This window comes from Coenobita brevimanus, chromosome 60 (genome assembly GCF_032717465.1).
Source record: "Coenobita brevimanus isolate Jiangsu-jjx chromosome 60, ASM3271746v2, whole genome shotgun sequence".
NCBI classification, from domain to species: domain Eukaryota; kingdom Metazoa; phylum Arthropoda; class Malacostraca; order Decapoda; family Coenobitidae; genus Coenobita; species Coenobita brevimanus.
In genome coordinates, this window is record NC_137013.1 from 30965391 (window position 1) to 30992538 (window position 27148).

The 27148-nt window shown below is 41.4% G+C and overlaps 1 protein-coding gene across 1 annotated transcript in view; it reads right to left on the minus strand.

Annotated features, from left to right (window-relative positions):
• LOC145403350 (uncharacterized) overlaps positions 1-27148 on the minus strand; it is a 75333-nt gene that overhangs the window by 12830 nt on the left and 35355 nt on the right. Inside the window, exon 5 of the mRNA XM_080275139.1 lies at positions 22857-22929. Within this exon, the coding sequence (XP_080131265.1) occupies positions 22857-22929 (73 nt within the window). The remainder of the gene's footprint in view (positions 1-22856; positions 22930-27148) is intronic.

Here is a 27148-nt window from a genome sequence, read left to right on the forward strand (position 1 = left end):
TCTGTGAAAAAAAAAGTTTGCCCCAACCAAGACTGCAGTAAGGTTTCTTGATAAGAGCCATTACCACACAGATACACACTCACCTTTCAGAATCTATTCATTACTGATCATCAGCCTCTGGTTTCTTTTTTTATATACAAAGAATGGTACAGGAAAAGACAAAGAATGGTACAGGAAAAGAAAACAATGCCCCTTCTTGACAAAACGTGACTGATATGAGCCACTATCACTTAGATACAACACTCACCTTTCAGAATCTATTCAGTACTGCTCATCATCCTTTAGTTTCTTCTTTTATGTACAAAGAATGATACAGGAAAAGAGAAAATAAAACCCCGTCTTAACAAAACGTGACTTCACACCACGAGGCCATCTCAACTTTGTTGATAAATATGTATCAGTAAACTGATATAAACACTGTTTTTAATATTTTATGAATTTAAAACCACAAATGAAGTCAATAAACTCTATTCTTTCATTCACTGACGAAAACATAAAGTACAATGAATGTTCACATCAGTTCATTTATCCTAAAAGAACCCCCTCATATTCCACACCTGTTACGGAATATCCTCACATTGCCTTGACTCAAGCACAATATCAGACGACTACCATCATTAATCATGCACTCTAACTAACCTGTAATTACCTCCACAAATAATATAAAAAGGTAGCACTTGTAAATACACAAATTACAATGTTTTACAACCAAAGTTCAATATAGCAAGGCTGCTTGGGAACAGGATAGACAGCTGTTTTTACTCTCTTCTCTCAGTATCACTCCTTCACTGTCAGCTATGTTTGCCTTGCAGCATCAACAATTAAAAATGTATGCTTCACTGATCATAATTTACTATAAACATTCATTTCAAAACATACTATGGTGAAAACATCCATTGTTACACCTTAGTAACACTGCTGCCTCCCAGTCGCTAGACAGCAGTCTCTACCCCTTCCTCTCAGTATCACTTCCTCACTGTCAGCGATGTTTCCCTTGCAGCATCAACAGTTAAAAATACGTTCTTCACTGATCACAATTTACTAAAAACAGACATTCATCTCAAAACATGTCGAGAATCGTGAAACTATCTCTTAGCAACACTGTTGCATCCCAAGCGCTAGACAACTGGCTCAACCCTCTTCTCCCAGTATCACTCCCTTACTGTCAGCTGTTTTCCTTGCAGCATCAACAATTAAAAATGCATATTTCTCTTACCAGAATTTGCTAAAAACAGACATCCATCTCAAAACACATTGTACTGTGAAAACATCCATTTTTGGTCTTAACACTGCTGCCTCCTAGTCGCTATGGTACACACACACACACACGCACACATGTACACACCACATGCAACATTCGCTCACCTCTGAAACATTTACATCAGTCCGTTTTGGAGTACCCAGTGGCTTTATTATATGCCAAAAACATCAAAATGTATTTGGTTGTTCAATATAAATATCATCACTTAAGGACATGAAACATCTCAAACAATTTATTCATCCAAACATCGTCAGTGCAAGACTAAAGGTGTACAGCACCATTGATCCTAAATTTTCCATGGTTGCATCTGTCATGATCACCTAAAACCTATATTCACTTCATATTACTGACATGGTGAAAATTTCACTCGTCTTCAAATCCTGAGAATTCATCACTACTTCCCCCGAGTCCTGAAGCATCACTGGAAGTCATCACCACGGTCATCATCACTGTTTCACTGTCACTTTCATGCAGTAAATGGTCCTCAGTACCATCCATTGAATTGCTTATACCTCACTTCATACGATTTTAACTTGGCAATCGTTTTAACTGAGCACAGGCGATATTCAGACTTGGGGCATTTGATACAGTCCACATTAACCTCCTCAGTACATGTTTCCTGAACTGAATAAAATCATATGGCGAGCATGAATAAACTACACTATAAAATACATTGCTGGGCTGAAGGGATTATAATAAGCGGATTATCAGTTCCCTAGCCTGACTCTTCCCACTTCTACTTCCTTAACTACACCCACACCAAACTCTCACCTACACCTTAGAATTCTGGTCGTTTCGGCCGTAACGTCCAAAATGGCAAACGATTTTACAACCTAACCTAACCTAACAAATTTGGACGTTACGGCCTAAATGATCCCCATTGCCGATCATGAGAGCTTTGCTTAGGCAGCAGAGATGCAGAGAGTGAACGTTGTCAATCATTCTGATCACTTCGTCTGCTAAGAATACAGCAGAAATGGCGGACGCTGATATGAATGCCCGTCAGGCACTGCTATTTCAGATATTGCATCAGTTATGCTACTCAATGAATTTTATCCTATTTTCATAACAAAATACTGTAATTTGGTGTGCCCTGAGTTGCACAGACATTGCTAAAGTACTTCACTTGACTGAAAAAGTGAAGCTGTAACTTCGTTAGCTTGCTAGAGTAGGGTGTACACTAGACACTAAACTGCTAAGTTGCTAAACCGCTAAACCCCTTGACGGTATTGGCCAGTTGAGCTGAAAACAATCCCGTGAATGCTTTGTGTTCTTGAACTTGCATGTTTTAATATCTGCTGCATATATACACTCACAAAATGTCACAAAAGTAACTGACCTAATTAGGGTTACTGAATTTCCATACGTGACGAAAGTCTGTTTTGATGACTTGGCAGTTTCACTAGCCAGCATCTCTCCAGCATGATTGCTTTCCTAGTTAGTGAATGGATGGCAAGCAAAGTGGTCAGATTGCCTTTCAGAAGGTTAGCAGACAGTTCACCAGTGAGCACGTTAGCTTGCTAGAGTAGGGTGTACGCTAGACACTAAACTGCTAAGTTGCTAAACCGCTAAACCCCTTGACGGTATTGGCCAGTTGAGCTGAAAACAAACCGTGAATGCTTTGTGTTTTTGAACTTGCGTGTTTTAGTATCTGCTGCATATATACACTCACAAAATGTCACAAAAGTAACTGACCTAATTAGGGTTACTGTATTTCCATACGTGACGAAAGTGTTTTGATGACTTGGCAGTTTCACTAGCCAGCATCTCTTCAGTATGATTGCTTTGCTCGTTAGTGAATGGATGGCAAGCAAAGTGGTCATGATTGCCTTTCAGAAGGTTAGCAGACAGTTCACCAGTGATCATGTATGTTAGCTTGCTGGAATAGTGCGGATGCTAAACTGTTAAATTGCTAAACCGCTAAATATTTTCACGATGTTAGCTAGTTGAGCTGTAAACAAACCCGCGAAAGTTTTATGTGTTTCTGATCTCGGGTGTTTCTTAAATCTGCTGCATATACACACTAGTGTATATTATTTTTAAAAATAAAATCAAGTCTGCATACTGTAGAAAACACCTGTGGTTGCTAAGCATTGAGATGATCATCTTTATAAGAGTTTCTTCTCAGTGAAGCCTAACTAACCTGCCTTAGTCTAACGTGCAGGACGCATGGGGATATTTTAAGGTAACTTTGAGACAAAAAAGTGCGTCTTATATGCCGCGAAATACGGTACTTGGGCAGTGTGATGAGTAAGGATGGAACTTTGGGGGATGAAGTACGAGAAAGGGTACAGCAGGGAAGGAAGGTTGTTGGTACACTGAAAGCAGTGATGAGAAATAGGGAGGTGAGTATGGAAGTTAAGAAGTCACTGCATGATGGTATTGTGATCCCTACCCTGACGTATGGAAGTGAGACGTGGACCTTGCAAGAGGGGAACAAGTCAAGAGTGAGAGCAGTGGAAATGAGTTATGGTACTTGAGAGGAGCATGTGGAGTGACGTGGAGGGACAGGTTGACGAATGAAGAAGTGAAGGAACGTTGTGGGGTAGATGTGGATGTGGTTGAGAAGATTAGGAGAAATACACTGAGGTGGTTTGGACATGTGGAGAGAATGGAGAATGAAAGACTGACTAAGAGGGTGTATGTAGGCGAGGTGGAGGGAGGGAGAGGGAGGGGTAGACCGAGGATGAGGTGGAGGGATGGACTTGAGAGGTACATGAGGGAGGGGGGGGGTGAGTTGGGGGGGGTGAGTTGGGGGGAGGGTAGTCAAATGGTGGGTGACAGAGTGACTTGGAGGCGTTTTGTCTGCGGCCACCCTTTGCGGGATTAGGGCGTCGGGCTATATATAGATAGATATATATACAGATAAGCCCTTAATTCACGCGAACTTTTTTCACGCGATTTCGGTTATCCACGAATTTTTCGTACAATAATTAAAACAAAATTATGGTATTCAAATAAATAATTTTAATATACAAGAGAAAGAAATAAAATATAAAAATGCCTACCTGCTGCCCGTGTGCATACATATATGTATGTGTGTGTGTGGGAGGTCGGTCCACACAGTCAGTTTGAATCAGACGGTCGAACCATGCATGACTCGCGAATCGTTATTTGTGGCTTATTTTTCTGCCTTCCAGTGATTGCTTGCCTTGTCTGCCAACCTGGGGCCTAAGCATAGTGGTAGTGATGCATGTGGTAACACACCAAAACGAACTGTAACGTGATGTTGCTGACAGAGAAAGTTGTGTTGGACAAACTTAAAGGAGGAATGTAGGCGACAATTCCCCGTCATTTATTTACATACCAGTTTATTTAGCAAGTACAGTACACTAGTTTTTTACTTATATGAGTTATAAAATCTACCTGAAAATTAGTTATTAAAGTATTAATTAATCAATAATAAGTATAATTATAGAATGACAGGGAATCGTCCATGTTTTGATGGTAAATTGACTTCATGGTGAAATGTCTCTGAACGGTGTGTTTGGGGTGAGTCAACTGTTCTTACAATAAAGAAGACAGAACATAGCATACGGGAATCAGTGAGAGCTAGTGCACCACACTGTGCTAAAGTGTCTCCATCTACGCCTGTGAACTGGCTAGGAACCGTATGTTTGGGGTGAATGAGTCAACTGTTTGGACAATAAAGAAGGGAGAATGTAGCATATGAGAGGCAGTGAGGGTTTGTGCACCAGACTGCTGAAGTGTCTCCACCTACGCTTGTACTTGTCAGGTTTCAGTGTTAAATTTCTTACATTTTTGTTGTTATTCATACTTTATGCTAGTTTATTAGATGTATGTAATGCATAAACAGTAATATTCAGATGTTATATACTTAGTAGACATGCGTAATTATGTGCACACAAGGGCAGAATGTATACGCGAATTTACCACATATGCGAAGGGTCTGGGAACGTAACCCTCGCGTGAATTAAGGGCTTACCTGTATATATACACAGTATATATATATATATATATATATATACACAGTATATATATATATATATACAGTATATATATATATATATACAGTATATATATATATATACAGTATATATATATATATATATATATATATATATATATATATATATACACATACACACACACACACAGATATATACACAGTTCACTCGCACAGTACACGTAATCAAAGTGCATGAATCGCATAGTACACGAGTGACCAAAAATGATAACCATAAAAATTGAATGCGCAAGTTTAGCTCATATGCAAGACAAAAAAGGAGTGGCCCAAAACCGCTATTTTCCCAGACTACGCAACCCCCCTTCCCCACACAACGTGCCCATCATGACTTAGAGGCTCGTGGGGAAGGTGCTTAAGAGGAGTCTACAGTAAGATCTCGCCAATAACAACTTCGACAATAACGTTTTCGGCAAAAACGGTATGTTAGAATAGATACCCAGTTTCTATAAGGACATCTGGATTCACTTGAACAATGGTTATTTCATGAATGCCATGTTGTTATACTGCAAATACGTCCATAACATGATGAGGAATGAAACAGACAAACAAGATGAGATGAAAGAAACTGCCAAAAATGTGAGCAGTAGCAAAGAGGAGAGGGAGGATCCTCCTCTCACCACCTTCCCTGACTCGCCTACCGCAGCCCCCTCCACCTCCACAGCTCCACCTGACTCATCTGCTTCACCTGGCATACCTGCAACCCCCACCATACTGACTGTTGTTGCATTCTGGAAGAAGTATAACATTTGACTGGCCTTAACCCACCCTGTCCAGACCACTTTTTCACCACTGGTACCCCCCAATCCCGACCATTTTTGGACCCAAATTTTTTTTGCTCAAACTTTCGCTTTTGGTCAGAAACAATGGTCAATCACCAAGAAAGTGTTCACTGGGGTCCATAAGTGGCCTAAACAGGTATACCTTCGTTACACCTGGTACCGTGTTCTGTGGAGGTGGTCTGTGGCTCTCATGTTTTCTATGGTATTATAAGTCTGGGAAACCAATAAAAGTAAGTAGATATGTATTTATTACAAACATAAAAACATGTGATACAAGAGTAAATTGGATTTTATACAAAAATAGAGGTGAAATAAGCATTGTTCCATCGGGCGAACTGAGCAAAATCGGCCAAACTGTTCACTGATGAATTGCTAGCATTGCTGATTCATCATACATATCATTTTTTCTACTTACATAATACATCTCCAATAACATTATACCATTTTACATTTTATAGAACTGTTTTTACGTATTCACAGGCCTTTCGATAACATTTAGCGTAATGTTAGCGCATATTTACGTAGTGAGTGAACTCGCTGTGACTGTTGTTTCAACTCGCATTGTGTTTTTTCAACTTACATACTACTTTCCTAATAACATTATACACTTTTCCACTTTAGAGAACTGCTTTGAGATAGTTTCAGGCCTTACGATAATATTTAGCGTAATAATAGCGCATAATAACACAGAGGGTGAAGTCGCTATGACTATTATTTCAACTTACAACCTATTTTTGTACTTATATAATACTTCTCCACTAACATTACACATATTTCCACTTTACATCATTGCTATCACATAACTGGAGACCTTACTATTCTACTGAGCATCATATTATCGCATATTTACACAGTGAGTGTTATCGCGATATCATTTGTTTCAGCTTACACTATTATTCAACTTATAAATTACTTTCCTACTAACATTACACCCTTTTCCACTTTATATCATTGCTATCACATATTTACAGACCAGACTGTTCTACTGAGCATAATATTTTCGCAGATTTACACAGTGGGTGTACTCGTGATATCAATTGTTACAACTTACACTATTTTTCAACTTATACATTACTTTCCTGCTAACATTACACCCGTTTCCACTTTATATCATTGCTATCACATAATTACAGACCAGACTGTTATACTGAGCGTCATATTTTCGCAGATTTACACAGTGGGTGTAGTTTTGATATCACTTCTTTCAACTTACACTATTTCTCAACTTATACATTACATTCCTGCTAACATTACACCTGTTTCAACTTTATATAAAACTTATCACATACTGACTGGCCTTACCATTATACTGAGCGTCATATCGCCATCCCACACAGTTTCAGTAGTGTAGGAAGTTATGATACTCTTTGAAACAGGGCTGAAGGCACAACGCAACATTGCACTCTGCACACTCATACCTTGTGTCTTTTCTCTGAGTGGCTGGTCTGACTGTCGAGTGCTTGCATACATGGCAGCGGCGCTGGGGTTTACGACGGTTTGGTTGGGAAGGGATTGTGCTAGGGTAGTGGCGTCCTGCGAGGCGTAGGGGAGTCTGGGCAGCCATGGGGGTGCGTGTGTGGTGTGTGGGCCTGTCTTGTGCGTACCTGGCGATAATTTCACGTGACAGCTCCCTCACAAACCCCTCAAAGGTCTCAGAGATTCCATTATGGTGTGGAGGTAGTGCGCGTTGAGGACCGTGATGTCGAGCAAGTGGAAAAAGAGCTTTTTGTACCACTTCATCGTGGTCCTGGCACAGTCCACACTGGAAATCATGGAGTCTGACTGATCCACTTGCCTCATGTTCAGATTATAGTCAAGTACAGACTCAGGTTTCCAGACGTTGCGCCTCCTCTCGCTACGGTGATCAACGGAGTCTGTGCGGTGCATCAGGGGGCTGTGTACAGTCGATAGGAGGCAAACTTCCCTGTTGTGGTTCCACAGGGTGGCAAGGATGTTATTTGCCTGGAAGAAAACCACCTCGTTCTTGTCAAGTTTCCTCCCTATCTTGACCATATGGCGACGGTTTCTCTTTACTGTACCACAGACTCCGGTGTCGTGTTGGTGGAGGAACCGAGCGAGAAGAGGGCTAGTGTACCAGTTGTCCAGGTACAACACATGACCACGATGAAGGTACTCCTCTATCATTGTCTTCACCACGGCCCCTGAGAGTCCTAAACTACGATCTTCTGTTATGTCTGTCTGTGCGCCCGTGTACAAGACTATGTCTTGCACATAACCAGTCTTACAGTCACACATAACAAAGATCTTGAACCCGAAACGGTGTCTCTTGCTGGGTATGTACTGGCGAAAGGAAATACTGCCTCTCCACAACACAAGACTCTCGTCTATGACGAGGTTTCTGTAAGGATAAACTGAGGAGCGGAACATTTCCTGTAGGTGATCAAAAACAAGCCTAATTCTCCTCATTTTATCAGTGTTATTTGCATTAGCTGGATCTTCTGCATCAAAAAAGTGGAGGCGGCTGAGAATCTGCTGAAACCTATTACAACTCATGACCTCTCCAAAGAAAGGTGTGATGGAAACAATTAAAGAAAGAAAGACAGAAGAGGGAGTGTAAAGTCACCCATGGGAAGAGGAAAGAATGAAAGAAAGACAGATGAGGATGGAAGGAAGAGAGGAAAGGGCAGACACCCAAAGCAGCACTACATCAAGTGAGTGGATGGTGAGTGCCCCCATTAAGGCTTAAAATTCATGATGGGGAAGAATGCAATTTTAGGCCAAGTTAGATTAAAAGGATATAATATTTTATGAGGCAGCCACAATATCTATGCTTCTCGCACAGCAAACCAGCTGTGTCCATTACAAAAAAGGACCTCCAGTTAAGTCATGGGAGTGCAATATAAAGACCACCCTGTATTTAAGCAATGTCAAATAACACAGACAAATTAAACATGTGCCAATTTTCTCAAAATAAGTACACTGACATAGGTTACGTATAACCATACTTACAGCACTATGACTAAGAACTAGTGTGTAGCTCATGTTTTCGTGTAAATGCTCCAGAGTGGTGATTTGTTGTTTTACAATTATGTTTTCAGAAGTGTAATACATGGCTTAGGGGTAAGCATTGGGAAAATACGGCTTCCTTTCATTATGATTATTATTTATTTAACCCACTGAATTCAGGGTAATTTTTTCATTTTATTCTTGCCATCTCCTGATGATTTAATTAAGCTTAGGAGTCTTTCTTCCAGCTAGAGAGGTTACAATAGCCTCAATAAATTCCTTCAGTATACAAGGCCCTTTAAAGTTGAATAAAATTGTATACTTGTAATAACAACAACCTGAAAATAAAGTCACCCTGATTCAAGAAGTTAACTCATTCAGGAGGCTGTGTTCATTACATTGAATAAAGTCATCTGGTGGGGTTAGTGGAGACTGTGTCACACTCAATTATAAGTCACTCCTAAGCTATATAAAAAAAAAAAAAAAAAAAAAAAAAAAAAAAAAAGCTGTCTATAACAAGAAGATAAAATAATAAAAAAATCATCATACTGAAAGGATTATGTCACTCCTTTAAAAAAAAAAAAAAAAAAAAAAAAAAAAAAGTTACGAGAATAAAATAACAAATCATCATACTGAAAGGATTAAAGTTAGTCTGAAGCAAAAAGAAGCCTTCATGACAGTAAGATAAAGAGGACTGTATTCTATCTATCTATCTATTGCCAGACGCCTCAATTCCGTTTGGGGTGGCCACAAACAAATCGCCTCCAAGTCGCCCTGTCCCCCACCATTTCACTGCCCTGGTCCCAACTCACACCCCCCTCTCTCATATACCTCTCCACCCCATCCCTCCATCTCATCCTCGGCCTCCCCCTCCCTCTTCCCCCCTCCACCTCACTCACTTTTTACCACCTCTTCCTAATAATATTTTTGCATATGGTACATTGTGTGCATTAATATTTTCTAGTATCCTACTTATGCAAACTGTTACAATAGTATGTACAGTGTATACCTGTGTTTTAAAAAAATATGTAACTGAATATTAAGGTGTAACATTCAAATTAAATCATTATGGCAAAGGTGTTACCAAGCTTCCTTAGCTCAGGCAAGTAAGACTCTTCGAAGTCAACTGGAGAGGAGAAAACATTATAATGATGTTCATTCATGATGTCAGTGTGCCAAGAAGGCAAAAGCAGAAAAGTTGCCATGGAGCTGGAATAATCACAAATGCAAATAGATTTCTACTCAGAGGTTTGTGATAATGACAAATGTGAATTTATATAGAGAAGGTAGTCTTAATCTATAACCCTGCCTGTTGTTTTTACACCTTAACTTGGTGGAGGCTTTTGTCTTTTTGCAGCTTATTTCTGAGAACTCAGTACCATGCTCAAGTGCTAACCTCTTGTTACAGCTTACCAATCAAAATGAAGTCATGAAAATTTCAGGCCAAGGTAAAATGGGCAGAGTACATTATGTCTCTGAGGTGTCTACAATAATGACAAATGCAAGTCATATAGGTTGTCTTACTTTCTAATAATGTCTACTGTATCTTTCATGGGTAAGTATGAAGGCAAACTAACCTTCAAGCACAGGAATGGAGGATGAAGGTGGTGGTGGTGGTGGTTGCGATGGATTAACAGTGGTAGTACTGGTGGTAGCAGTGGTAGTTGTGGTGGTGGTGGTGGTGGTGGTAATGGGGTTAGGGGAGTCTGTGGGCTTGCTAAGGGTGGTGGTAGTGGCTGGGGATGGTTGTTGTTGTTGTTGTTGTTGTTGTTGTTGTTGTTGTTGTGGTGGTGGTGGTGGTGGTGGTGGTGGTGGTGGTGGTGGATAGCCGAAACTCTCATCTCCAGCACTATCGGAACACTCAGAGTCGCCTGTATGATGAGCCCAGGCAGAGTGCAAATTGAAGCAGGGTTTACAGTATTTTGAGTTTGGTTGGAGGTGATAAGGCTAAGGGTAATACTCTAAGTGAGACACGAGACTTTATAGCACCTCTTCTTTACCAATATAATTTGCTTATTTTGCATAATACAACTTAACACTGTTTTGTACATTATATATATCACTCTATTATTGGCATAGTTTGCATCAATAATGGAAGAGGATATACAGCAGTAATGTGCAGCAAAAGAAATGCTAAAAAAATTTGTTACAAGCATCCAAACCCACTTAGAATATATCCCTATCTTTACTTAATGGCTACTGCGTAATACTGAACTGGAAGTGGAGGTGAGGCTTCAATTTTATATTACAACAGACAGATAAGTACTGTACTGCAATTTGGCCTCCAGGAACAGTTACTGCAGCTTAAACTCTACTTACCATGCATTTTCATTTTGCAGACATCACATCCACAGCGTTTATGCTGTAGTTATATTTGTCAAACTCTAGTTCATGGGGGGGGGGGGGGGAAATACATTCCTGCAACATTTTCAACACAATTACCTGTGGTGATGAATATCTGCATAGGTGGCACAGACTCAGCACCATTATGAACAAACAAAAAGTTTTAACTCGTTCAATATGGATGTTTGATTTATTTATTTTGCTACCTGCAGATGATTTTATTTAACTCTGGGGAGGCTTCTGGTGGTGATGAGGTAAATGAAGGCTACATTTAACCAGTCCAGTTACAGATGTGTCTCAAAAGCTGAAAAAACTGTCTAGAGATAGCAAGAAAAAAATGAATATATGTCAGCAGACTAAAGGAGTCAATACTGTAGAGCATCTGGATGTAATGCTACAGATTGAAATTATTAAATCCAAAAGGGTATGGTTTTGTCACACAAACAGTGTTGGGGAATGTTATATTCCATGCCTCTTGGAATACAGTGATCCCTTGGTTACCGCACACCTGGTTACAGCAGTTTTCATTTTCATCGCGTGATGAAAATCTGCTTTACTGCAAATATAGCACATTTCTTGGCTAAAAAACACCATTATGATGCACCTGAGCTTGTTTCTGCCAACAATGATTGTGCAATGTCTGTGGTTTCTGATGACTTGGAGGGATTCACGGATGAGGCCCTACTCAAGAAGTTAATCCCAGGTGGTGGAGACAATTAACTCTCCACACTCTAGCCATGGAACCCCTTACCTCAAGCCCATCTCAGCCCTCTCTATGGTACATGTTTCTTCCTTTCTGTGCCCTTTTCATCACTTTCTATTAATATAACCATGTACGTGTGTTTCTGATACCATAACAGTATATATGTTGTAATGGGTTTAAATTGTTGTAAAAAGAAAAATTTGGGCTTCCACCTGGGATGCCAGGTACCAAATAGGATAAATTCCATATGCTCTGTTCTTTTGTGGGGCAATTTCATTATCACACACCAAGCTCAGCACCAATTATGCACGATAGCCAAAGGATCACTGTACTGCCTAGAGTGTTGTGGTATTTTGTGCTGCATCTATTGCTTACTGATATTTTATACATTCATACAAATGGACATTAATCGGTCTATATCTACAATGTATGATATACTGTACAGTTTGCCCTCATTTAAGCCATAAGATACAGCTACCACAAATTGACATAGGACCTCCCCCCACAAGGTACTAAAAAACACAGAAATCATAGTATATCATAATGTTTCTTCATGAAATGCCATTCATTAATATGAAATCATGTTTCCCTTGTTTTTCAGGACCAGTTGGATGCATTTTGGCATGGAATCACTTAGATCTCTAAAGTAATCTAAGAACATTTCTTTAAACCAAACATCTCTCAGTTCAGTCTTGAGGTTGTCCAGATTGGGTGTCTTCTTCTCTGCCATGATTTTCTTTATCCTTGCCCAGCAGTTTTCTATTGGATTTAGATCCGAACTGTTGCCAGGCCAGTCGAGGACCTCAATCCGATTATCCTGAAGTCACTTTGTCAACTTTCTTGACTTGTGACATGGAGCTGAATCGCGAATGAAAAGGTTGCACCCATGAGTAGCAAAAAAGTTTAACAAATGATCTTTCAGAACTTGAATGTACCGGCCACCACTCATCATCAAGTTCTCAGGAAGAAAGTATGGGCCTCCCCTTCCCACTGCACCTGAGAAACACCCCCATGCCATTACTGACTGTGGGTGCTTAACAGTCAGCACCATGTAAGCTGGGTCATATCGACTACGGAAGGCAGGGTGACGAACCTTGGCAGAAGGCACCTGGAACACTAGAAATGTGCTTTCATTGGAAAACATAACTTTTCTCCAATCATCTGATGTCCAGTGTGCATATATCTTGGCAAACTGAATGTGCTGCTTCTTCATGCGGTCAGTGAGAAGCAGTTTCTTGGCTGCAGTGTGGCTTGGCAAACCCAGCTCCTTCTGCAAGCGGTGTTGGATAGTTCAAACTGAGACGTCTTGTAACGGCTGAGGATGCATTCTCTTCAATTCTGCTGCAGTCAGTCGAGGAGTCTTGATTACTTCCCTCTTCAGAAAAGTATCTGTAACTCTGGAAGTAGTCCTCTTCTTCCACCGCCATGCTTGTGCTCTTGTACGACATCAGGTGGCAGGCTGCACACTGCAGCAAGAATCTTCATGACAGTCGACTTTGAGCGTCCAATATGTTCACAAATCGTGTTGATAGGGACATTATCCTAGCTCCATGCAATGATACGGACCCTCTCATCCCTTGAGCAGTACTTTCCAGGCATTACAACTCGACTCTAGGAAAATAACAGGGCAAACAGTAATGCATACATAAAAAGAGGGAGGTGCAAGCTCGGAGTGAAAGGAACATATACTCCCACTCTTGCTTCTGGGCAAGAACTGACGTGCTGAATGTTTCACCACCTCCCATCAACACCAGAGGAGTCGCCAGTTACTTCTTGCCCAAAACATTCACTTGGTAGATGTGGAAACACAAAGCAAAGGCAGACAGCTCTCCCATAGCAATTCTGTGTGTAGGTTGTAAGTCAATTTGTGATGGGTGTCCATGTGCCAAACTAAGGTCAGCTCTTTATATTGTAAGTTTTGATAACTTTGCATATGAATACTTCAACAGTTTAAGAATGAAAATTGCACATAACTGGTAGTCTACAGATACAACAGATTGTACCGTGCATTTCCAATGTGTGTACTGTACTACCATTGAGGTCTATTCTATCTATCTATCTATCTATTGCCAGACGCCTCAATCCCGTTTGGGGTGGCCACAAACAAATCGCCTCCAAGTCGCCCTGTCCCCCGCCATTTCACTGCCCTGCTCCCAACTCACATCCCCCTCTCTCATATACCTCTCCACCCCATCCCTCCATCTCATCCTCAGCCTCCCCCTCCCTATTTCCCCCTCCACCTCACTCACATACACTCTCTTCGTCAGTCTTTGACCCTCCATCCTCTCCACATGGCCAAACCACCTCAGTGTGTTCCTCATAATGCTTCCTATCACATCCACATCAACACCACAACGCTCCTTTATATCCTCGTTCGTCAGTCTCTCTCTCCATGTGACTCCACAGGCTCCTCTTAAATAACTCATTTCCACTGCTCTCACTCTTGACTTGTGTCCTTCCAACAACATCCAAGCTTCACTTCCGTACGTTAGAGTTGGTATCATAATACTGTCATGTAGTAACTTTTTCACTTCCATGCTCACTTCCCTGTTTCTTATCACTGCTTTCAAAGAACCAGCAACCTCTCTTCCCTGCTGTACCCTTTCAAGCACTTCACCCTCCAAACCTCCATCCTTACTCATCACACTACCCAAGTACTTAAACGTACTCACATTTTCCAATTCCTCACCATCCAACCTTGCTGTACATTCACTGACTTCACCTCTCTCAAAGACCATCACTTTACTCTTCCCTAAACTCACCTTTAGATTCTGTTTCTTACAAACTCTCGCAAACTCATCCACCAAGCCTTGCAGCTCCCCTTCGTCTTCACTCAACAACACAGTATCATCTCCAAACAACAGTACAGGGAGTTTCCAAACACTATCCTCTCTCACCAAGGCCACTCCAACATCCACTACCCTACCTTGTACCTCTTTTATTACCCCATCCATGTACAGATTGAACAACCATGGAGACATGACACATCCCTGTTTCAACCCAACTTTCAAAGAGAAAAATTCACTTAGTTCACCATCCACATGCACTGCAGCCTTCGCACCATCGTACATACTCTTCACAGCATTCAACAACTTCCCATCTACTCCATATATTCTTAACACTTTCCACAATCCTTGTCTATCCACCCTATCATATGCTTTCTCCAAATCCATGAAAGCCACATACAACTTCTTTCCCTTCTCTAGAAACTTTTCCACTAAAGACCTAAGAATGAATATCTGATCTACACAACCTCTTCCCTTCCTAAAGCCTCCCTGTTCTTCTCCAACTAATTTCTCTGTTCTTTCTCTAACTCTGTCAATAAGTATCCTACCATACACTTTTCCTATTATACTAAGAAGACAAATGCCCCTATGATTACCACACACTTCTTTTTCCCCTTTTCCTTTGTACAAGGGAATAATTATATCTGACTTCCAATCTTCCGGGACTCTACCTTCCTCCCAGGCCAATCTGCACATCTTCCACATCCATTCTACTACTATCTCTCCCCCATGCTTCAGCATTTCACCACACACTCCATCAATTCCTGGGGCTTTCCCCGATTTAACTTTCTTCATTGCTTCCACAACTTCTATCCTACCGATTTTTTCCTGTCTTCTCACCTCCCTCCTTCTCCCAGCCATTCCCCAGCCACTTATACTCGCATTACTTCCATCCTCTACGTTCAACAAATCCTTAAAGTGTTCTCTCCATCTGCTCACTTTTTCTCCCTTCTCCACTAGTAATTTACCATTTTTATCTTTCACTCCCCTACTAACTTCACTTCCACCCTGTCTTACTCTTTTCACCTCTTTCCAGAACATTTTCTTACAGTCCCTCCACTTTACACTCAAATTCCTTCCAAATTCCTCATCCACTCTCTTCTTACTCTCTCTTACTAATCTTTTCACCTCTCTCTCTTTCTTTCTACATATAACTCTCTCTTCCGCCCCTCAACTTCTTTCACGCCCCTATTTCTCATTCATTCATTGTATGCTTTCTTCTTTTGTGCCACAGCCTGTTTCACCTCTTCAGTCCACCACGCTGTTCCTTGCACCCCCCTCTGTCTTCTCTTCCTTCCACACACCACATTACATGCTGCACATATTTCTTCTGTAAATATCCTACACACACCTTCCACGTCTCCCATCTGCTCCAATTCATATTTGCCCAATCGTTCCTCCACTTCTCCTTATACTCTGCCATTTTCTCATCCTCTTGTAACCTTTCCACTCTCCTTGCAACTACTCCTTCCTCTCGTCTTTCCTTGCAACTACTCCTTCCTCTCGTCTTTCCCTTCTTCTATTCCTCCATCTTACTTGAATTCTAATTCTGGCCACCACCAAGTAGTGGTCAGAAAGTCCACTCCCCCAACCTCTATAAACTCTTGCATCCATTACACATCTTCGCATCCTTTCATCCACACACACATAATCAATCATTGCCTTCCTTTCATTCAGTTCACCACCCACCCTTCTCATCACTCGCCATGTATACCTGTGGATCATTTTATCCCTGAAGAGGGTATTGGCTATCACCAACCCCCTCCCAGCACAAATGTCCACTAACGCACTCCCATTCTCATCTATCTCAGCAGGCACACCCCACTCACCAACTATTCCATCCACCTTCACATTCCCAACTTTACCATTCATATCACCAATCAAAAACTCTCTCATTCCTTCCAAACTTATCCATGCACACTTCTACATTTGTCCAGAACTCTTCTCTCACTCTTCTAGCATGATCTTGCGTTGGCGCATACACACACACAATCGCCCATATTTGTATTCCAACTTTCAACTTTACCCACACAATCCTTGACCCAACTGATCCATACTGTCTTATGCTCCTCTTCCATCTTTTACTCACAACTATACATACTCCTTCCTTTGCCCTCTCATTCTCACCTACTCCTGGACATATACCCCATCCATACTCCCATTCTCTCACATTTTCTCCTCTCCATTTTGTTTCAATTATTCCACATACATCCACTTTCGCACCCTCAAGCACCTGGACAATCTCTCTCTCTTTCACCTCATCATTCGCTCCCCTTACATTCCAGGTTCCAATAACCATGTCCTTTGTCTGGTCCTTGGTCGTCATCGTTTGGTCAGTCCTTGTCCGAGGCTTACTGTTTGTTTTTTTAGTTAGTTGTTTTCCGGGGAGGGGCACTAACCCTCCGCCAACCCTTTTAGTCGCCTTTTACGACAAGCAGGGATACTGGGGGAGTATTCTTGAAAAAAAAAAACCCTACCCCCAGGGGTAGGTCAAATGAATCACATGAATCAAAACCTAACATTAATGCAACATCTGGTTTAAGTAGTTACTGGCCATCCTTGGAAGTTTAAGCAATGACCTGGGTTTAAAAAAATAAGGCAAGATATATCTATAATGTACTGGAACACCTAATTCATAATTTACATTATAAGAGCAATGAATAAATAAATTAATAAAATTTAATGTCAATTAATAAAGAAGCAGCTATAGTACACATGATGTCATTACAAAGATATCCTGCAAACACTTGGGGTCTTCCAAGTGCAACTAACATTATTACCATTATGATTATTATCCTTGGAAAGAAGGATAAAAGAAAAAACTGTGTGACTGGTTTTCGTTTCCGTGTACTGTACTTCAGCCTCATCATTTCAATACTTACAACACATTTTTGCACAGCCAAAAGCTATGTTTCTCCCAGTGTGATATCATAGAGGTACAGCCTTCATACTTATTGCTGCACACAGTGAAGACCAGTGAGGGGGTGACACTAACCTAGACACAGCCAGAATTTGTCTCTTTGTAAAAATAATGTGAAATTCACACCAAGTTTCAAACTGCTAGATACCTGAGTGAGTCTGGATAAAGCGAGGCTGACCCTGTATCTCTATTTACACAGCTCATGCTCCCCTCATTTTGTAACAACCAATTTGCTTGCTTATGTGAGAAGTGAGCAATGGGGTGGAAAACTAGGCCTGTGAAGGTATAGGTGGGATCATTGCCCTGAACACCAAAGTACCTGTACCAGTATTGCCAAATACTGTAGACTGACTTCCCTGTTCTCCCCTACACTCTTCATCCCCCTCCCCCTCCCCCACCACTTGCATGGGTAACTACCAACCACCAGAAAATCAATAGCCATACACTATACTGTACAGTACAGTATGTACTGTATCCGCCTCTTCTGATGGTATGAGAAGAGGCACCTCTGGACACCTAGTAATGTGAATGAAGTTGGGATACAGGAGATCAAGTTGGGGATATTGACAGAGATGGGGAGAGGAGACGGGAGGAGAGTATGGGCAAAACCGACTCCTGAAAAGCTTGTATTGTCTTTGGCTGGCATTCTGAAGGGAAGGCACTTTGACCCAAAGGCATTAGAATACTCCCTCTCCATTTCACATACAACCAAGGTTATATTTCAACACAAGGCACCTATGGAAACTTTTAGAGCAGGAAATAACAGCTGCCATGAGGGGATCACCCAACAAGGGTCCATCAATGTGGACCCACTGAATGTATACTGTACATAATTCACACTTACCACACAACACTGAGCAGACAGACATGTAATCATGGTAATAAGAATTTCATTCACTGACAAAGGCATTCTGGGACAATGACAGAGATCTCATAATAGAAGTTCCACCAGTTTCCACTTAAATTTAAACAAGCACAGAAATCTCATAATAGAGGTTGCACCATTTCCATTTAAAATTTGAAGTGCTGATAAATAATAAAGACTGGCCAATATTATGTCCTATGAATAAAAAACATACTTTCAACTGGTCTATCTATCTATCTATTGCCAGACGCCTCAATCCCTTCTGGGATGGCCTCAAACAAATCGCCTCCATGTCGCCCTGTCCTCCACCATTTCACTGCCCCGCTCCCAACTCACACACCCCTCTCTCATATACCTCTCCACCCCATCCCTCCATCTCATCCTCGGCCTCCCCCTCCCTCTTCCCCCTTCCACCTCACTCACATACACTCTCTTTGCCAGTCTTTCACCCTCCATCCTCTCCACATGGCCAAACCACCTCAGTGTATTCCTCCTAACGCTTCCTATCACATCCACATCCACACCACAATGCTCCTTTATATCCTCATTTGTCAGCCTGTCTCTCCATGTGATTCCACAGGCTCCTCTTAAATAACTCATTTCCATTGCTCTCACTCTTGACCTGTGTCCTTCCAGCAACGTCCAAGCTTCACTTCCATACGTTAGAGTTGGTATCACTATACTGTCATGTAGTAACTTTTTCACTTCCATGCTCACTTCCCAACATTGCTTAACTTTGCTGATCGGACGGGAAGAGGTGTACTCAACGTGGCATGGCAACGTTGGGTCTGGTTAGTACTTGGATGGGTGACCGCCTGGGAACACCAGATGCTGTTGGCATCCCTACATATCAAGTGGGGTTGGTGGAGGATTAGTGCCCCTCCCTGTAAAACAATTAACTCTAAGCCCTTTGCCACCCCGTTAGGGATACATGGCGTCTGGCAATGAATGAATGAATGATGCTCACTTCCCTGTTTCTTATCACTGCTTTCAAGGAACCAGCAACCTTTCTTCCCTGCTGGTACCCTTTCAAGCACTTCACCCTCCAAACTTCCATCCTTACTCATCACACTACCCAAGTACTTAAACATACTCACATTTACCAATTCCTCACCATCCAATCTCGCTGTACATTCACTGACTTCACCTCTCTCAAAGACTGGTATTTGAAAGATATACAGTATTCAAAGGAATAACACTAGCACACAATGGGGATAGCTGGCATATGAACACACAATCAGAGATTCCTACAGTGCAACCTGTCAACGTAACAAATGGATGCACGAAATGTGAGACCCACGAACTGAGATACTGTACTGTATATGTATAATAATGGATTTTCTTATATTATTAGGCACCCTAATAGTTCAAGATTTTAAGACGAGTTTCAATTTACCTCTTCTCAACTTATGGCCGTGTCACAATGAATCCCTCACCCTAAGTGAACCTGTCCACAGTGATAGGTGGAAAGGCTTTGTCTTCAAGCTTAACAAACCAAACACCTTTAGAAAAAAAAAAAAAATCTAAGTATAACTGAATTCTAGTTTGCAAAAATAATTCATTATCTGAATCTGAAATTAACGGGGTGTGCATAAATGACAGCAACATGTACTTTGGCTCGTGTGATGACCATCTTAACCCCTAACGCACGGCCAAAGGACAGCCGATCCCCCCCCGGGTGGCAGCGTTCGATCGCGGTCTGAGTACCTGTAGGAAAATATTAGCCAAAAATCAGAGATTAACCCTAGAACATTATACTTGGTATGGCAGATAGTACTTACATTCAGCTTTCTCCAGGGACAGGTGTTGAGCCTTCGTGGACTACCCAAGGACTTGTGGAGACTTGCAAAGTTGGGTAGCAAAATCTTCACTTTCACACCTCCAGCAACCCGGTTTCCCCTCTACCACAGCCTCATTCTGTCACAGTAAACTTTATACTACAACGTACAGGTAGTTTGGAATCCGTATTTGTACAATAAGCACTGAAAATAAGGCTAAAATCAACGAAGCGTACGGCCGACATGCAGCACGCCAGCGGTCTTCCTGTCACTCAACAAACATTTCCATTTTCACAGCTGAAAACACGTATACTACATTATTTTCAATCATATTACTTCCCAAAAGATCACTGCAGCGCGCTTTTTACTCTGCCTTACGCCCGTCACTTTATTCTCGTTCCTGTCGGCCGCTCGCACTGACTCGGAAGAGCTAGAACTCGCCACAATGTCACTTTGAAAGCCTGCAGTAAACTGACGCTAAACAGGGGCAAAACGTGCAAAAAAAAAGCTAGTGTGACAACTGGGGAAACAAGCGTTTCCTATTAGCATAAACTGCTTGTGAGAGGAGAGCGCAGATTTACAGTCCTGAGCAGTCAGAGCGCTGCCATGTATCACAGCCAGGCTGGCTGGGCCGTGGGGGGGGGGGGGAGAAAAAAGCGATACTTGGCAACAACGGAGGTCAGTAGTACAAAGGTAAAGTATGCTAATTGTAGCTAAAGGGTGGTGGTACTGATAGACAATACCAACTGGAACATCCTTGCCCGCGTTTATTCAAAATTAATTCGAATCGCAAACGTGATGATCCGCCGTTATGTCCTTTTCGGCGAGCGTCGCAAACGCGACGCCCAGCGTTTTAGGGGTTAAGCTAAGGCTTACTACAAAATATGGCTGAAGAATGCAAGAAAAAACAAGACTGTGAAGGTGACGCATGACTGTCACAGTCAAATGAAGTGCTGAGTCCTTACGAAACATAAAATAAAAAATACACAAAACACTAATGATTGTAATCTGTGTACAGAAATTTCACTGTTAATAAACACAATGACTGATTCAAGAGGCACAATGTTTTTCAAACATGTTGCATTATAACGCATTTGGTAATCCAGGTTTTCCCTAAGGAGATGAACCAGAAAGAGCCTAAATAAGCAATAGGAACCTCCCTCAATATAAGGGTAATTCTTCAACTCATCCATCATCATCATCATTATCATCATCATCATCATCATCTCTCTCTCTCTCTCTCTCTCTCTCATTCTGTACCACTTTCTTTCTGATTCCCTGTTCCCAACATCCTTTTCTCCCATTACATTCCTCCTTTCCACACCAGACCTTCCTTATTTTTCTCATATTCTTCCATTATCCCCTTCACTGCGATGACAATTTTCATTTTACTCAGGTTGCTGCCAAATTATTTTTTGTAAGTTGGAGATCTAGCTAATAATAGTAATGAAAGGTTAGTGGAGGCTCAGTTTAACTCCTCCCATTTAAGCATCCTCAAACTGCCTGGAGATAGGGAAAGAAACACACCACCTGACTGAAAGGGTTTAACTCACATTCAATAAAGATCTGATAGATGCACACTAAACTAAACCCTTGCATTAACACTAAATATAACAAGCCAGGCACAGCAAAACACCAGCAGGATCTCACCACAAACAGCAAGAGAAATATATACATTCAGAAATCACCTAAATATGAACTATCACCTTGAGGACTCCTATTCTTGCCAGCTTAGGAGGCTTTTGAGCAACTCTTCCTTACCAACTTCTTTCAACATAACGATGCATTACCAGTACTGATAGCCTTAAAGTTGTTTATGCAATCTAAGTCAACTGCCATGGAATAAATGGCATAGTACTGAAAAGGGATGTGCAATATTTCTAAGGGAGTGGAGCTATGTCCTGCCCACTTTAACAAGGCCTAAAACTGCCATCTCTACATCTTGAATGGTGAGCTATAATGAGGGATTAACACTTGAATATGATGCTGGTCATAAAGACATACTACAGAAAGGATGCAAAACCAGAGTATTATCTTAACGTGTCAATTAGCTACTGGAAATAAGCTGACAAATGAAAAAATGTACACCATGAAAGCCTCCTACATTCATGAGAATATGGTCCTAGGTAAGATGTGGAAACTAATTCATCCATCAAAAATGGCAATGTGGATACCAAATTATCATTAGTTAATAAAATACAGTAATTCATCTGTAATTTGGTACTACAGTATAGTAATTTAATCCTTAACTAAGCAAACTCTGATCACTAAAACAATACTGTACAGTCAACTAATGTTAGTACAATTTACATTCCCAAACAGCTGTAACCTACAGTTCAAAAATTCAGTACAAACTACATAATACTGTAATGAACTGTGGAAATTTGTCAAGGCTCTTTGGTGTCCACAGTGTCCAAATTTTACTACCCCTAAAACCAAGGGTGCATTCTGTACATCTTGCCTCACCTCTGACAAAGGAAGCAGACTCATTCCATGAGCGACTTGAGTTCTCTGTCCGATCATCATCATCGTAGTCATTCTGTTTAGAAAATATCATACGACTTGATTATTGTAATAGTTTGTAATTATTGTAATACAGTAGTCTGTAATTATGAAAGAAAGCAGTAGGAAAGAATGGCACTGTGTTCCCTATAGGGGAATTATGATACGTTCTGGTGCTACTCTGTAATTATAAAACAAAATAATACTGTAATCACGTCTTTATCTTCAATGAATGGCACTTTGGAGACATGTATAGGGCAGGAGTGAGAAGTGGTTAGAGGAAGTTCTGGGAACTGTTGCCTCTACTGACACTGAGAGGGCTCTCCCTCCATGCTAGGGGATCTCTACATGTGGCATGTGTTAGGAGTGTAATGCTGTATGGTTGTGATATCTGGGCAGTTAAGGAAGAGGATATTCATAGGCTTCAATGTACAGAAATGACAATAATTAAGTGGATGTGTAGTGCATCCTTGAATTCGAGGCCTGGGGGGCTAGGTTTATGACGGAAGAACTGCGAGGAAGGATGGGGCTGGAGTGTATTGGTGTTGTGATGAGGGGGTGAAATGAGATGGTCTGGGCATACAGAGATGATGGGGGATGACAACTAGGTGCAGAAAGTGAGAAGTTTAAACACTGGGGGTAAGGCTGTGAGTGGCAGACCAAAAAAGACTTGGGAAGAGGTCATAGATGTGATCTCAGGGATAAGGAACTGAACAGGGAGGCTGCCAGAGATCGAGCAGCATCAAGAGCCACCATTAGGTGACCAAGGCCAACACATGCAAGCATACTGGAGCCTTTATAAATGAAAAAAAAAAAAAAAACGAATGGCACTGTTCCCAAAGGGAGAATACTAGAAAGATATTCCAGTGCTTCTCTGTAATTATATGCTGACTTAACAAAGTCATGTGAAGTTTTGCCCCATTGTGCAAAAAATGGCACTGATGAAATTAAACTGTTTACTGAAAATTTTCAGCATTTATTGAATCAATAACAACTGGAAAAAAACATTCTATTTAACCATGATTTATATGTTTCATGTTGAAAGTGGTCCAGAACTGTTTGCATTGTTCACACACACACACACACACACACACACACACACACACACACACACACACACACACACACAGAACAAAACACCACCCCGCCTTGCATTCGTGCCATGGGAGTCCCCCTGACCATCTTACCAACCACGAAACAGTGAAACAATCAAGGATGCAGTCGACATAAAGTTCACCCAATACATGGCATTGGCCCTACTGTATGGTATAGCCTAGGCTACCTAAGCCTAGTTATAATCAATTGTGTATATGTAGTGTGGTATTATAACTATAATAACAATAACAACAATATTATGACAATAACAACAATAAATAGTCTGCGGCAAAATTACCCCGCTAGGCGAGGTAATTTCACTGCGAGACACGCTATTTTTTAAATCTGTGGCATGGGACAAAAAAATTTTTACAAAAAGATTACAGGTATCTTTAGCAGAATGGCTGAATGTATTGATAAAGCAATAAAAATGCCAATATTCCATATATGGCTCTTTGTATTTTGCAAAAACCACTGTTTATGGTGAAATTACCCTGCTTTATTCTACTGGTAACAAAATAAAAATCACATGTCCGTTTATCACCATCATATGGCACTGTTCCCTATGGGAGAATACTAGGGAGATATTCTTGTGCTACTGTAATTATATGACAATAACCATGTGTCCATTACTGGCATGATCATAATGGCACTATGCTCCCTCCTCATGAAGCCACATACTGGGGTTGCCTATAGTACAAATGATGGTTTTACATGAGTTTGAAGTTTAACGTGGTGCCAAAACAGCAAATTATTTCATGACAGCCACAGAACACCGTTAGGAAAAAGAAGGCTATAGTGCGAAAGCACTAACTGCATTTAGATTCATTGTACCTACGAGTGAATCACCTGCTTAGGCATGCAGACTGTGTGGTTAAAACTAAGCTTTTAGTAACATCACTCCTATGGCAATATCACCAGGGACAATGGCAGATAATTCTAATGGTGCATCTTACTTAGTATTACCACCAAGTACAGCGAAGCAGTTCTTAATACAGTAGTACAGTATATTAATTTATCCATCCATCCATCCATCAGTCAACCCAATATTGCACCATGAGGAGTGTAGGAGCCCAGGGTTGGGCAAGTTGGTCCTAACATTTAAGATGAGAGTGATCAGCCTCACTCATCCATGAGTGGCATTACATGAGCAATAAACCTCAACCACCCCTTGGATATATACCTATATAGGCTCTATCCGATTGGAGCGCCTTAATTACCCACTAAAGCACTAGGCACCACAAATTGGTTATATGGTTACCATCCAGCATAGTAAATGGCTTCCTGGTGTACAGGAAACCACTTGGCTTGTCACTCAGTGTAGTGTCACCCATAGGCAGAAGGAAGAGGAAAGAATGAAGGAAAGAAAGACAGAAGAGGGAGTGTAGAGTCGCCCACAGGCAGAAGGAAGAGGAAAGAATAAAGGAAAGACAGAAGAGGGAGTGTAAAGTCGCCCATAGGCAGAAGGAAGAGGAAAGAATGAAGGAAAGAAAGACAGACGCGGAAGGGGGGACGACAGGAAAGGGCATACACCCAAAGCAGCACTACACTGAGTGAGTGGACGGTGTGCACTCCCACCTACCACATAATAGATCCAATGGATGTATGTGGTTAAAAAATAATTAAGACAACTACAACAGTGAGACATCAGAATTATTACCAAGGATGAGGAAAAAGGCCTGGATGAAATGTTATGAATGAATACACAGTACGTAAATCACTCAAACAAAAGAGGAAGATGGAATCCAAAGTACCTAAGGTGGTCTAAGCAAAGAGGATGAAGGAATATGAGGCTCAGAAAAAATCAAATGAAGAGTTCGGAAGGAACTATCTTATTCCTGAAACTATGGTCATTTCATTAGTGAAATAAGGGGACAAAATGTATCTTTTCCTTCTAACTTGCTCCAAACTGTACTCTGTAATATGGCATGTAGACAAAAAACAACTCATGCTCAAAACTGTTTCATGTATGACCACCAGTTTGGAGGCCAGTCTACACCTGATCCCTTACAGTTTTAAGATTATGACTATAAATGAAACCACCTGATGATGATGGTAAATGTTTACTGAAAGAAGGGAGACTACTGGAGACAATATTATTTCTAAGGACAAAGCAGTGCCTATACAGTAATGCACCAACTTTCGGTACAGCAGGATTCGCGGAATCCACTTTCGCGGCATGCACCAAATATTCCCTAACTTCCACTTTCGCTTGAAAAAAATCGATTTTTGCGCACAAATTTTGGGTTTGGGACAATATTTTGAACTTTGAATTTCCTGCACCGCCCGCCCGCAACCCACCGCCATCTTGAATGACATCATGTCAACACTCTGTCCATCCATTCCCGCCATTGTGTACGAGCGTGCTAGCTCCACTGTGTTGGATTCTCACGGTTCAATGGCCTCTACTATACCTGGTAGTGTGGGGAAAGGGCCTGGTGGTGTGGGGGGAGAGCCTGGTGGTGTGGGGGTAGGGCCGGGAGGCAGTGGTGGTGATAAAAAGTGGCCGGGACATTCAAAGTCAGGAGGAAAGGCCAAGGCTAAAAGAGAGTATCGTGTTGGAGTGATGAAACGGCAGTATAATAATGAAATGAAAAGGAAGATAGTTGAGCACATGGACAAGGGCGCAAAAAACAGTGAAATCTGCCGTATATTTAACATCCCAGAATCGACAGTGCAGAGAGAGAGAGTGGTAGCGAGGCAGCAAGAGGTGGCGCCAATATGTCTGGCGTGGCTAAATAAGCCCGCCACGCGCCTCGGGTACTTACCCCCAACATCCATTAAACACCTCAACCTGGTCTCTGTGGTATGTTCCTCCTCATATAATGTGTACTGTACAGTTTTTATTGTTTGTATCTCACAATGCAATGTACAATAGTGATTTGATGTACTGTATTGCAAGTGAAAATGAAAATCTGATGTTACTTTAGGATAACCGGGAACCAATTAGCCTTTTTGCCATAAAGACAATGCCCCAACTTTCGCTAATTCCACTTTTGCGCATTATTTTTGGACCCAATTAGGCGCGAAAATTGATGCCCCACTGTACAGGCAACACAGAGAGAGAGAGAGAGAGAGAGAGAGAGAGGTGGGGATGGACGGATGGAGAGGGTGGGTAGGGGGAGAAGCATAAGCAAGGTGTGGCACTGACAAGTTACCAC